The sequence below is a fragment of the Glossina fuscipes genome, unplaced genomic scaffold (genome assembly GCF_014805625.2).
Source record: "Glossina fuscipes isolate IAEA_lab_2018 unplaced genomic scaffold, Yale_Gfus_2 0, whole genome shotgun sequence".
Taxonomy (NCBI): Eukaryota; Metazoa; Arthropoda; class Insecta; order Diptera; family Glossinidae; genus Glossina; species Glossina fuscipes.
The window spans coordinates 19,095,568-19,111,279 of NW_023998414.1; the positions used below are offsets into that span (position 1 = coordinate 19,095,568).

At 36.0% G+C, this 15,712-nt stretch overlaps 1 protein-coding gene across 1 annotated transcript in view; it reads left to right on the top strand.

Moving 5' to 3' along the window:
- The window catches only part of LOC119644810, a 56,929-nt gene extending 41,223 nt beyond the window's left edge, over nucleotides 1-15,706 (top strand). The window contains 2 exon segments of the mRNA XM_038044552.1: nucleotides 16-4,278; nucleotides 4,281-15,706. Of these exon segments, the coding sequence (XP_037900480.1) occupies nucleotides 16-4,278; nucleotides 4,281-14,649 (14,632 nt within the window). The 3' untranslated portion in view covers nucleotides 14,650-15,706.
- Nucleotides 15,707-15,712: the final 6 nt, after the last annotated feature.

A 15,712-nucleotide genomic window follows, 5' to 3' on the forward strand; every position in this document is an offset into this window, starting at 1 on the left:
CTTAATTACTTATAGATACAAATATTTGGAACGTGCGCGATCGAATGCTGAAGGCAGCCAAACCGTTAAACTGATTGAAAATAAGAAAAATGAAGGGGAAGATGCAGATATTACTCATCAAAAAGAAGACCAAAAAATTACGGTACAGTTGAGCGCTGCTAAAGCCGACTACAGCACACAACAGCTACAAGAACAAGTCACTACTATACCAGTAACACAACGTACCTATGTCAGCTTAGGTCGCAGAACAACAACAACAGCATCAAACACAGAAACTAGTACACCTGTGGTGCTTGTAACAACAACACCCACAGAGACTTCAACAGCTGCACCTAACAATATCGAAAACTTAACATATCAACCACTTATCGCCCTAACAACTACCATTGCTACAACCACCACTAACCTACCCGCCACTATTACAAATACATCGCCAAGTATAACCATTATTCCATCCATTACAAGCGACTTACTCAGCTCCTCTAAGGTGCTTAAACAAGAATATCAATTATCCCAAAGTACGCTCCCTGACTCTCCCACACCTGACTCAACAGCAACAACACTAACGACAGAATATAACTTCCCCGCAATTAAGCACGAAATTGACAGTCCAGCAATCACCGTAACTACTGAAAAATTTTCGACACCTACTATCCCTGGGCATACGGACAACAAAGACGAGGTAAACTTAGTTATTAGAGATCAAAACCAATCGACCGTGTACAATCAAATAATGAGAGATACTACTCCTGTCATCACAAACACTTTAACTACTACCACCGAAAAATACACTTCCTTTACCAATCGAAATAATACTGACTCTTTGAGTTCATCTAATACCGCTTATAAATATTTTGGCGGAAAAAGAGAAAAAGATCAACAAAAAGTACTAAGTCGTTCCTCCCTAAAACAGACAACCGAATTGTATCCTTTAACCACAACCATAACCAACGAATCCATAAATAATGAATTCCTGGGTAGTGTATCTAGTCCAAGACCTTTTGGTTATCCCAAACGTCGTGGAAGGCCGACGGTCTCCAGTACGACAACTGTAGCAACCGAAGTGACTTCTGTCAAGACACAAACCAAAGAAAGACCAAGTTTTGTACAGAAAGCAAAATTAAATGCTGCAGTAACTCCTCCAACGAAGGTGAGTTCTAACATAGATCATTTATCTCAAAACTATGAAATGAATCCTCTTGGCAAAGAACTCCACAATCATGACTTGAGCACCACCATTCGCTCTTTAGATTACCTTCAATACTCAAGTAAAGAAAATAAAGAAAAGCAAATTCTAGGGGATGCTATTGTAGAGCAAGAAATTGGTCTAGAAGTAGATAACGAAAAAGAACATCTTGTAGATAATAATATGAAGGAATATGGAACAAATGTTGTAGATAAAGCGAACGGTAACCTAATTAGACAAAGAGATTATGTTGGTAAGAACACTTCATTAGAAGTGGACCCTATTGAAACACAATATTTAAATTTAAATAGAACTTCTGTAACATACACCGACATAATTAGAAATCGTACTGTAAACAATCAAACAGAAAATTTCACGTCAGCTGAACGAGATAACAAGAACTCCGAAAGCGAAATCAAGCAAACATTAAATAAAGAAAACAACAGTGATCTAGCTTCCGCGGCAAAAAGTGATATTACAGTAGAAGACAACGAATCAAGTATAAAAGTAATAGAGAGTCCAAGTAATACAAATAAGCAGATAGAAATGGAGAAAATTAGTATAGAATCAATAGAGAGTCAAATATTGAAACCTCTCATAGAAGAAAAACCAAAAGCCAAGGAAATCTATAAAGTAAATTACGTGAAAGAAGCGACTACCACATCTAGTGGACTACTCTCTGACGGTCAGCTGGGGCGAGAATATGACGCTTCAAATAACGAAGAGAGTAGTCAAAGTAGCAAGAATGCAACGTTCCTTAAAGATGTAATGTTAACCGTCACTACAGCTCCTTTAGCTTACAAAAGCAATACATCTGTTCAGCTCGATGGGGAAGATATAACTATAAGATCTGTATACAACGATGGTAACGAAACTAATTTTAACGAAGTTCCTACCTATATTGATGTTTTAGTAACAGCCAGTACGGCAGCTGTGGGTATTGGAAATGTTGTCATAAAAACTGAACCTGTTATCCCAGAAAACGATGTCTCCTTAGAAACGAGTGAATCGGCAAATGACTTCAACAGCACTAGATCTATGTTTAAGTTAAGTGAAGAACATTCTCAAGACGTCACATCTTCGGGCAAATCTTTAGAAGTTAGTCATCTAAATCCAAGCATGGACTCAGTAAGCGTTCCTGATCATAAAGAATCAGAAGGTTTTAGCAATAAATTAAAAGCCAATGTAGAACGATATGAGGGTAGTTTGCTTAATGTTGCTCAAAGAAATTACCAAGTCCCTTCGGAAATCGCTTTGGCACAAAAGGACCAAAAACTGCAATTTGAAGTTAAGCAAACCAAATCGACTTTAATAAATGAAAAATTTAAAACGCCAGAATTAGGTGAATCAAAAACCATAGGAAAAAGAGTCGATTCGAAAATAGACAAAAGCTTGGATATCCCTTCTCAAGTTTATGCTGAAAATAAGGAAAGAAATGATGGCAAACACCAGTTTCGAATCAATAAACAAGAACCATATAATTCTGATTTAGAAACTATCAAAGCAAATATCGAAACAAAACATCAAAAAATATCAGAAAATTTAGATCCGTTAATACCGTTGATCTTAAATAAAGAAAACCGGAAAAGCATATCAAGTGAATTAAATACTCAGACACAAGAGTCCACGAAAACGAAAATCGACGAAGGAAGAGATATTAACAAATCGTCTTTGAATTCTCAAAACAGATCATACTGGGATACAAACAATCATAGTAAACAAAACACAAACAGGAAAAACACAACTTTTTCTAGTAGAAGGATCTTAATCAATCGAAAAAGCAGCGCTCCAACAAAACATTCTGCAAGTGTAGTGGAAAATGACAGCATAATAATTAATAAGTTGAGAGACTCCAATCAAAACTCTACAATAAGGGGATTGAATAAAACCCGCAAAATACCGTTACGGCAACCTTATCGCAACCGAAATTCTATTGCGACCGTCTCTAAAGAACAAAGTCAGAGTTTGCAGCAAAGCGCTAGTAATCAAGTTTCGCAATCAATATCAGCAAATCCTGCTTTGAGACGAAAAGTACTGCGTCCACGTAATCAAAACACTTCTAATAAGACCGAAGAAATTGAAAAACTTGCTAATGGCACAACAATAATACGAACAATTTATATAGACACTGTGAGTACAGGGCCTAATACCATCAAAACAACAAAGCGCATCAAAACAAAAATCTTACAAAAACAAGAACCAGAATATGAGGACGAAGATGAGATTAAGCCAGTTGATGTTACTCATCGCTCGATTGTAAGCAATAGAGGATCAGCAAAATTCCGCAGCAATGACTTGTCGTCAATATTGGCTTTAGATTTAAGTTTTAAAGCCCAAAGAAGAAGGGAAGATGAACAAAAGAACAGAAGGAAATTTTTGCGAAGACCTGTTGTCGTTTCTGAAACGGAAGATATAGAGGAATTCGAAACTGACCTAACACCAGATATAAATTTTGTGGACAAGTCAGTGAAATCACTGAAAACTTCCACAGTGGATCCTTTAGCAGTTGCCAGTACTCAACTTTTATTAAGTTATAGTAAAACACCAAACTTGCGAGAGCTTTCAACAGCTAACTCTATAGTAAACCTTAAAAATAGAGGGTCTGTACAGCATCCTAATTTTGCTGGATTGTCAACTATTCCTAAACTAACTTCTGCAACCGCAACAGTAAACAAATTACTGCCAGCTTCAACCGAAATCTTACCAATTGATGACGAAAGAGCTATTGAAGGAGTTGAAAGTGATATTTTCGATGCTAACGTGAACGCTGAAACAACAAATTCTGATACCCATGATCAAAACAATTTCGATGATCTTTCTTTGCCCGTTTATCATAGACGTAAATACTATCAATACTACAAGGATTCACCGATTGCGTATACAAGTCCAATCGTATCATCCTCGGCCATAATAGAAAGCACTCCGCCCAATATAGCCAAACAAATTCACGATGTCTTTAATATCAGTACGAATGAATTGCAAACGGACGAGTCTGAGAAAACAACCACAGAGTCATCAACTGCAGAAGAAGAACACAAAATTACTCAGGAATATGACCATTTTTTAATGACACGCCCCAGGTCACAGTAGGCTACCTGGGGAATAAATCGATCGAATCAGATGAAATTAAAGCAAGACCCTTAAAACATTCGATTCGACTAATTATTAGACCTACGAAAGTGAAAGAATCTGAGAAAACTAAGACAAGCCGTAATATGGAAGAAGTCGATGTCGAAAACCGCTCTGATCCCCTTATAAAAAACTTGGCGACCTTTAATAAAAGCAATAAGCCCGCTATTAGAAAATTGGTCAGCTCGGAATATTTATCAAGAAATGACCAAACAGCCAATAAAATAATTAACCTTACAGATCAACCAGACCCCGAAAATCTTTTTACAAATAATATAATGATTTCAAAATTTTCTGCGTGGAATAACTCCATTGAAAATAACGGCACTGAGGAGAAAACACGTTTTTTAACAAACCACTATTTAAATAACACAACATTTTCTCACACGTACAATCACTCTCTCGACACGTATCCATATGTGAATCGTTTGCCTCCATCAAAATTAAGTAACATAACAGAGATAATTAAATCGAATTTTACCAAAACTTTTATTAAGGATCTCGAACAGCAACCAAAAATCTCTACGTTCAAGCATATATCAACAGCGCAGTTAGAAGTTGATCATCTCGACGATGCAACCAGTGTTGAGCTACATGATGCAACAGTGCTCAGCTTCGAGAGAAACTTAAATGAAGATGAAGAACAAAGAAAGAAAGCAATTAAAAGTTTTCAGCAAAATTCCGAGTTTAATACACCAACAGAAGTGGCTATAAGCGAAATGGTCGACGATTCCATAAAATTTACAACTGCGTTTGTAGACAGGGAATTCGCTACGGGCGCACCAGATCTTAAAACGTCTCCGAATTCCTCATACCCGGGAACATTGCACAAAAACACGAAGGGTTCAAAAATTAATCAAAGCGCTCTAAAAGAGGAAAAAATCTTAAAGATTTTTGTGAATAGAGCAAAAGATGAAGAAGGAAATGCAAATCCTACTACAATTTCTCCTGCTACTACTGAAATTTTTCACAAAGACGGTCATATAGAAAATTTAAACGACCTTGTCGTTTCGACTAGTCAGCATCCAGTAATTACTACAAAGTCACAAGATTTCGTGGAAAGTTTTACTGTTGCACCAGAACTGATGAAGTTATATGAAGCAATCAATAGACCAAAGATAAGCAAAGCGCTATTAAATGAAAATCAAAATAATCGTTCTAACGTAAAGGAAGATCAAAAAGAAGATGAGAATGGTTTAGCATTTAGATCTGACGAAACTGAAGTCGACGGCCTACAATTAAAGGCGGCAATTAGCGCTTCTTCGCTTACAGATGACGATAACGCTACCGATGACGAGTTTGTAACAACCACTCTGACACCATTATTTACAGAACACGAAGACGAAAATGCATCCGAAGATCAAAATACAACCGAAGATCCCTATAATCAAGGAATAATTTCGCAAGATACTGATACCGCGAATTTAAATACAAAACTAGTGAGCCCCTTAACTAAGGATCTCGAGAGGGAATTACAATTGCCTACATCCTCACATGAAAAAAATATGCAGCAATCTATTATCGAACATATATCAACAACGAACTCAGAAATTGATTACCTCGACGATGCAGCCAATATTAAATTGGATGATGCAATAGGTGAAAAAATGGAAGACTCGATAAAATTTACAACAACGAGAGCAGATCAAGGATTTACTACAGACGCACCAAATTTTAGCAAAACGATCACAATTGCATCGAGACTCCGAAAATTATATGAAAGCGCATACCGATCAAAAAATAACCAAAGTGTTCTGAGAAAATTAAAAGGCGCGAAGGATTTTGCAAATAAAGTGGATACTGAAGAAAGAAACGTAAACTCTACCACAATTTCTCCTAGAACTAGTGAGATTTTTTACGAAGACGAAGATATAGCAAAACTAGAAGAACTTGTCAGCTCGACTACCCGATATCCAGTAATTACTACAGAGTCGCCAGACTTCGCGGAAAACACAACTATTGCGGCAATTAGCGCTTCTTCGCTTACAGATAACGTTAACGCTACCGATGACGAGTTTGTCACAACTTCTTCGACATCATTATTTGTAGAACGTGAAGATCAAAATACAACCGAAGATTCCTTTAATCAAGGAATAACATCACAAGATACTAATACCGCGAATCTAAGAGGAGAACTAAGGAACACTTTGACTAAGAATCACGCAAGTCAACTAGATTCAGATGATAAAAATCTGCAGCAACCTACGATCAAACAAATATCAACAGTGTACTTAGAAAGTGATCATTTAGATGATGAAACCGACATTAAATTTCATAATGCAACAGCGTTCGATGTAAGTGCAAACGTGGAAGATTCTATAAAATTTACATCTCCGAAAGCAGACGAAAGACATGCTAAAGATGCACAAGATCTTAGCAAAATGATTACAAGTGTGTCAAGACTGCGAAAATTATATGAAAACACAAACCGATCAAAAAACAATCAAAGCGTTCTAAAAAAGATAAAAGATTTAAGGGATTTTGCGAATAAAATGGAAACTGAAGAAAGAAATGTAAATCCCAATACAATTTCTCCTGCTACTACTGAAATTTTCCACAAAGACGGATCTATAGAACATTTAAGAGAACATTTTCGTTCGACTAGTCAGCATCAAGTAATTACTACAGAGTCAGAGGATTTCGTGGAAAGTTTTACTGTTGCACCAGAACTGATGAAGTTATATGAAGCAATCAATAGACCAAAGATAAGCAAAGCGCTATTAAATGAAAATCAAAATAATCGTTCTAACGTAAAGGAAGATCAAAAAGAAGATGAGAATGGTTTAGCATTTAGATCTGACGAAACTGAAGTCGACGGCCTACAATTAAAGGCGGCAATTAGCGCTTCTTCGCTTACAGATGACGATAACGCTACCGATGACGAGTTTGTTACAACCACTCCGACACCATTATTTACAGAACACGAAGACGAAAATGCATCCGAAGATCAAAATACAACCGAAGATCCCTATAATCAAGGAATAATTTCCAAAGATACTGATACCGCGAATTTAAATACAGAACTAGTGAGCCCCTTAACTAAGGATCTCGAGAGGGAATTACAAGTACCTACATTCTCACATGAAAAAAATATACAGCAACCTATTATCAAACATATATCAACAACGAACTCAGAAATTGATTACCTCGACGATGCAGCCAATATTAAATTGGATGATGCAATAGGTGAAAACATGGAAGACTCGATAAAATCTATAAGAACGAAAGCAGACCAAGGATTTACTACAGACGCACCAAATTTTAGCAAAACGATCACAATTGCATCGAAACTCCGAAAATTATATGAAAGCGCATACCGATCAAAAAATAACCAAAGTGTTCTGAGAAAAGTAAAAGGCGCGAAGGATTTTGCGAATAGAGCAAAGGATGAAGAAGGAAATACAAATCCTACTACAATTTCTCCTGCTACTACTGAAATTTTTCACAAAGACGGTCATATAGAAAATTTAAACGACCTTGTCGTTTCGACTAGTCAGCATCCAGTAATTACTACAGAGTCACAAGATTTCGTGGAAAGTTTTACTGTTGCACCAGAACTGATGAAGTTATATGAAGCAATCAATAGACCAAAGATAAGCAAAGCGCTATTAAATGAAAATCAAAATAATCGTTCTAACGTAAAGGAAGATCAAAAAGAAGATGAGAATGGTTTAGCATTTAGATCTGACGAAACTGAAGACGACGGCCTACAATTAAAGGCGGCAATTAGCGCTTCTTCGCTTACAGACGACGATAACGCTACCGACGACCAGTTTATTACAACTTCTCCGACACCGTTACTTACAGAACACGAAGATCAAAATACAACCGAAGATTCCTATAATCAAGGAATAACATCGCAAGGTACTAATACTGCGAATATAAGTGGAAAACTAATAAAAACTTTTACTATGAACGGCGAAAGTCAATTAGAAGTACCTATATTCTCAGGTGGTAAAAATTTTCAGCAACCTACAATCAAACATATATCAACAACAAATTTAGAAACTGGACACCTCGATGATGCAGCCAACATTAAATTACATGATACAATAGCATTCGACGTAAGTGAAAAAGTGGAAGAATCTGTAAGATTTCCAACTAGAAAAATTCACCAAGGATTTACTACAAGCACACCATCTCTTACCAAAACGATTATAGGTGCATCAAGACTGCGACAGGTATATGAAAATGCAAACAAATCAAAAAATAACCAAAGCGTTATGAATAAGGTAAAAAGCTTAAAGGATTTTGCGAATAAAGTGGAAGCTGAAGGAAGGAATGTAAATCCTTCTACAGTTTCCTCTGACAGTGCTGAAATGTTTCATAAAGATGAGGATGAAGAAGGTTTAAAAGCACTTATAGCTTCGAGCACTCCGTATCCAGTAATTACTACAGAGTTACTAGTCTCCGTAGAAAGCCTTACTATTCCACCGGAATTGAAGGAGTTAGATGAAGCTGTTATTCGATCAAAAATTAACGAAAATGAATACAACCGTTTTAATGTAGAGAAAGTTCAAAAAGAAGATAAAAACATCTCTGTCTTTTCTTCTGAACATATGAAGCAATTTATAGCAAAAGGATCTGGAGACGATCACTTACACGTAAGTGACGTAGTAAGCATTTCTTTGACTGTAGATAAGATTAACACTACTAAAGACGGTTTGGTTACAAATACTCAACCATCATTAATTTCTGCAGTAAATTATCAAAGTACAACTGAGCAGACTACCGTTATTGATAACTCAATCGACGATTCGTATAATGAAGAGATAACTACTCCCATTAGAGAAGAGCGGCCCGCTATTGAGGAAAAGAATAGCGGGAAAAATGACGAAACTCTTTCATTTTCTGTTCAAGAAATGAATGAATACACCAAGCAACCAAAAGAAAGAAAATTAATTGAAAACCCTATAAGAAAATCCCTTAAAAATTTCGTTCAAGAACAACGTGTTAAGAGCCTAATAGCAGAAAAAAGTTATAAAGACAAATCAAAAAAAGAAGACAAAGACAATGATGACCTTTCTCCCGACCATGTTACCAATATTTATAATACTTCATCCATGTCTGGCGAGGAAAACGCCTCTGTTGAAACGACTTTACTTAGTCACGGTCATGAAAATAACACTGAATATAATCACAATCGAACTGAGAGTGTGTTAACAAATGAAAAAATGTTCTTAAAATTGAGTACAAATAATTTTAAGAACAATTCAGGAAATGAGAATATTGCATATAAGGGTGACATTGCGGATCAAGCCATTAATAGTAATAATTTATCATCGATTCCTAGTCTTGATACTAACCGTAGTAGCACCGTAGCCAATTATTTTAATAAATTAAATACTAATTCACGTGATATTGTATATCGTACTAACATAAAAAGCAGAAATCATTCCGAAAAACGTTTACAACGGAATGACCTTAGAAATGATGTTAAAGTTAATAATACTCGAAAGCATGCAGTTAATTTTAATAATCTTAGAGAGGGTAATGTAAAACAGGGTGTTAATTTTAGCGATAATGTTGTTGTCAACAATGATTATAATGTTAATTTTAAACGACGTTTTCAGAAATACCACTTCAACAGATCGCGATTTTTAACTCCAACTATTACAACTGGCGTTACAACGACCTCAACGACAACAACTGAGAAATATGCAACGAAAGAAAGTCAAGATTCAGCTCATGTTGCCAGTGTTAAGGTAAATTATTTAGTAGATGTTGAACAAACAAGGGAGATCAAAGAGTATAATCTGGAAAGCAGCACTATCATAATACCCGAAAGCACTACACCCGAAACACTCTCTAGTCCAGCTCCAACATTAAGACGCATCAAAATTCTAAGACATCGCCGACCGTTGGCCGGTTTAACTAATAATTCATATCTACCGGAAAATGTTACCTCAGCTAGAATCACTAATACCACCACTACTGCCAACATTGAAACCCAAAATTCAGATATCCTCAGTACTATTAGACAAGCAGATGAGAAATTAGAAACTACAGACATAAAATATTTGACCAAGACACATAATATAAATCAAACGGAAACGTTCTCACTAAATACTGTTACGCCACCAAAACGTTTCCGTAAAGTTATACGCAAAATAATTAAACCAATGAATCTAACTAATAGGGCGACCATAACTATAAAAACTACAACAGAGACTGCCTCAACGGTTAAGCTAACTTCAACCGAACCAACTATTATACCATTTTCGGGGAAAAAACAAAATAACTCGCGATACGACTACAATCGTAACATCAAAATTCCAGCGTACCAAAAGAAATCGAACTTTGATGGTAAGGAAGACAATAATGAGAACGCGTTAAATGCAAATAAGAAAAATGAAACTGTATTTAACGGGAAAGCAAACAAATTGAACATCCAACCAGCCAACCTAAACATATATAAATCTTCGTCTTCGGAGGGCGTGCAGCTAGATAAATATAAGAACAAGGCATCTTCAGTAAGCACAAAGGAAACCTTTTTATTTGATCATGATAATTACGACGAAAGCAGCGATGAGCAAGAAGAAAATGAAAATGAAAATATATCGGACGAAGTTAAAGATAAAAACTTCCAAAATAGAGAAGAAGAAATGGAAAATAAAGAAGATATGGAGATCGAAGAAGATCTACAAACTACCAATGACGATGACGATTTTATAAACTTGGAATTAGAGAAAGCAACTCATACTCCTCTCATGTATACAGATGAATTGGAAGTAACTGAAAATAATCAAGACACTGCAAGCAATTCAGAATCAAGGATAGAAAATAAGAGTATTGATTTTACAAAAGAATCGCCGAGTGATATTCCTAAGGCTCAATTACTAAATCAACATGATTATACGGGAAGTATTTACGATAATAGTGATAAAGATAAAAATTCCGAAACGATTTCTCCAACACCTTCTAAACTGAATTCAACAGTACGCAAAACTGTTTCAAAAGGTGTAAACGTTCCCAACATATCACAAACCGATGACTCAGATAAACCTCTAAGGAGAAACAACACCCAAACAAATGAAAGGGAAGAATCTAATCCATTTGATGAAGAAACGATTACAAGTTCTTTGAAAACTTTTGGGACAAATAGAACGAAAGACTTGCCAAATTCTAAGACCAACACGTTTTTGGTCGATGGTGAAATATTGAATACAGAATTGAAGAAACAAGTCAAAGATGCCAACACTGAAGGCGAAACGCTACCAGTCCAAACTTTGTCGGAGACGATTCGAAAGATTGGTGAACCCGAGCAACTGCTAAGCGTTAAAACTAATACTTATAGTAGAGAGAAAACTGCAATTCAATCGAGCGATGATAGCAATATTGAGAATGAGACCGTTAGTGCTAAATCTGCCGTTGAAAACGAAGAAAATTTTGATTTTTATGAAAGTAACGGTAGAAAATTAATTGATGCTCAAATTTTAACTAGTCCGGAAATAGGTTTAACTTCAGAAATTCCACAAACAACAAGGAGGAATTTAATACCTGATACTACAACCCCTCGTCCCAGCGTAAGACCGACATTCCGACGAAAGGTAATTATTAAGAAACCCTCTTTATCGGTATTGCCATCTTCGAATTCGCCCACTCCAAGCGCCGCTAAACTGCCCACTTCTGACTCAACCAAAAAATACACACGTCCCAACGCTGGTCGCTTTGTTCCCCATAATGCTAATAATCGTAAGAGTGCTCAAAATTATGTTAAAACTGATTCTAGAACTCCTCCGACATTCAACCTAAGTCGACTGAAAGCTCAAGACACTTTAAAAATAATTCCTAACGAAGAGTACTCTCGAGATAGTGGAGACGCTGCCGAAGAAATAATGGCAAAACGAAAAAAAGTAGAAGAACATGAAGAGGACGTCAGCGTGTTAAGACCGGCAATTGTTAAGCAATTCCCATTCTCGAAAAAGAGCAATGATAATTCTTCTAAGATTAATAAACAATTAGAAAGTATTGAAGAGGACGATGATTATGATGATGGTGAAATTGAAGACGAAGATGATGATGAAGAGGATGAAGAGGAAGACGACGAAGAGGAGGAGGAAATAGAAGAAAATAAGGCAACTGAAAACTCCCATAATTATCTCGAAAAGAGTTTTTCGTTAAGTCAGTCAACAGCAGATAAATTACCTATTACCACTAGACCAGGAGGCAACGTACCATTCAACAGCCGAGCTTCAAATGCGCCCAATCGCAACGAATCGAAAAATAACTATAAGAGCCATTCGGCTGAAACTCGTGCCAAATCCCGATCACGTATTGTCAATCGTCCACAAGGCGTCGCTGTGCCAAATTTAACCATAAAACCAATAGCTCTCGACTTTGAACGCACCACCGTGCCTGTTCCAACAAAGCCGGCACCGTTTGTTCCTAGCTATACGCCCTCTTACGAACGTAAATATACGGGCCCTTCTACGGAAGCCACAGCTGTACTTGACAACATCAACCCCCTCATCGAAGATCTAAATATAGAAGCTTTAAATGCCAGAAACAAAAAAATCTTCGATATTAACAGCAAAAAACATACTACTTTAAAACCCAAACTTCTTATACCAACAGTTAAATTCTCAAACCAAACAAATTTAGAATCAGCACTAGAATCACAGGTACCTAACACAGTACAGAACACAGCATATGAGGTCCATGAGAGCTACTCTAGTGGCCAACAATCAGATGGTGGTTTTGCCACTACTACCACACCAAAAACACTGGAAAACACCATGGGCACCAACACTGAAGACAAACAACACGAATACCACATTAATCATGATATTAATGCTAATGAGATTTTTTCACAGGACCATGACAATTATCTCGGATTGACGACCACTCAGCCTCCAAGCACAACACTATTGCATGTTTTTACATTGTCCGATGATGAGCAATCGACTCGGCCTTCTAATTCTGGTGCTGATGCAATTCCAAGGTTAATTTTTGAAAGGGTGCGTCCAAAACACAAGGTAATAGAAATCAATCGTGTGGTTGAAATCCATTCGAAGGAAGAAAAGCTTAGACGTAAATCTAAAGCTAATCAAATCGTGCCGATTGGAGGCCCTTCCCCTCTCAAAGTAGAATCACTTCCTCATGTTGAACAATTGGGGGAAATAAGTGTAGTCAAGTATGTGCATCTGGTAGATGGCAGCGATATTAAAGTTGAAGGACACAGCACTGTAACTGATTACACCCCCACAGAGTCAATTATACAAAAATCTTCGATGCCTGTACGCAATTCACTGCCAGAAGATCGCGAACCAATCGACGATATATTAAATCAAAACGATCAATACTCACCAGAGACATCAGTTATTATACGAGTCTCTACGTCGCAAGAGAGTCCGCCCAACGTTATTCAGAAACGTCAAGGTAAGGCTTTAGTGCCTGAGGTCATAAGAGAAGCGGTAGAAACTTCGACAATTTCGCTCGAAGGTCTATTCGAAAATGCCCGTAAAGCGAAAGTCTCCAATACCATTGATGGAACGCAAGCACACATTCATATTAACTCTCAAAATAACGATGCGAAAATAGCTGTAGATTCAATTTCAACCGATTACCCTGAAGCTTCAGATGACAAAAACATTAATATTTCTTCAAATGTTCCATTGATCGCATGGCTTAACGGAAGTAATGGGGAAAGACAAGAAATTGCAATTTTGAAAAACTCTCCTATACCACTTAAAAATAATGATACAGAACAAAAATCAACTTTATCGTCTCAGTTTATACAAGAGGACGCCACAACGATTGGCTCAAATTTGGGCAATTTTAAAGTCAGTACCGTACCAACCACCCTATTCCCTACATATGTAAGACCTATAGTACCCCTACTAAGACCAGAATCCAATGAATCCTCACCCCTCGTTATATCTATAGCTAATCTAGACAAAGTTATACTTAGTAAGGTGAAAAAGACAGACTCACCAGCACTTTTAACAAACAATCTGCACAGCTCCATCGTAAATCCTTCATTACTTAGTAAAACCCCGCAAAATGTACGTTTATCCAACTCATTTGCTACAAAAAATAATAATAATACCTTAGACTCACCGATTAGTGATGATTCTAGAGGCGCTTCCTCTAATCGTTTAGTTTCTTATATCAAACCTTCCATAAATCCTGCAAAGCATCCAAATCTTACAGAAAAGAAATCCAAACCCGATACACCTACTGAGATGTATACTATATTTGAGGGTTCCAGTGTTGGTAGTACAACAACAAGTTCACTTGGCAACAAAATTAGTGAAATTATTAGCTTTAGTACAGAAACGCACGTAATTCGAAAAAAAAGGCCTAGAAAATTGAATTCAGAAAGCACTTAAAGTCAAGCATGCAACATAAACGCGAGCTTCTTTCTCGAATTTCTATTTAATGCAGTATATATATTTATATATTTATGCATAAGATATATGTATATTATTATTATTTATATAGAGGAGTTATTATATATTCCTAACTATTGTGCTTTTTCTCTTATAATTTTCATTATTGAAACTCTTAAAGTTGCAAAAGTTATTACGCCATGTACTACACTTGATCGATATTTATCGAAACTATACAAACTTCACAAACGAAACTAAAGAATTCGCCAAAAAGCACATTCATCTTTACGTTTAACTTACGTAACGTACTTTGCTTCCAAAAAACAAAAAAAAAAAAAAACGCCTCCGATTCTGTTTTTAAACATGCTTGACTTAATTATAAGTGCGCGACCGAAATTCAAAATATGTCTCGAGATCAGTTTTTCTACTCGCTAGGAATTGATATTTAATTTAATTAATAACAAAACAATTTATGTTAAAATTGTAATAATTATTGATCCGAGATCGCTTAATAACATAAAAATATATGTATATATATTGTAACGATATCAGTACATGATCGCCGCCACCAAACCGTTTTGGTTACTTAAAGTTCTACGTTCTACCGTTCTTATATTAAATAATTGGCTGCGTTTGCTTCCTTTCATTTAACTCTCAACCTTTTGCCGGCAGTTCAAAATTTTAATTTTCTATACAAGCATTAATTGTGCTGTAAAATATATGTTCCACAGCTTTTCTCCATAAGAATTACTAACATTAAATTAATCTTACTTACATAAATGTTGCCATATATATAACTCAAAATTATTGATTAGTTATGTAAGATATTTTATTTTAATTTTCGTTGTTTCTTTTTCTCAATATATATATGTATATCATATGTTGAAATTATAAAGGGAATAAGCAAAGATCGTTAATGCGCTCAGTTTGTAAAGTAGAAATATATATATATATACATATATGTATATATATCCATACATCTGTTATATGTAGTTAATAAATGCAATATAAGTATACTTCTAAACAAATAATTTGCTTACATAATATATGTAGAAAGAAACAA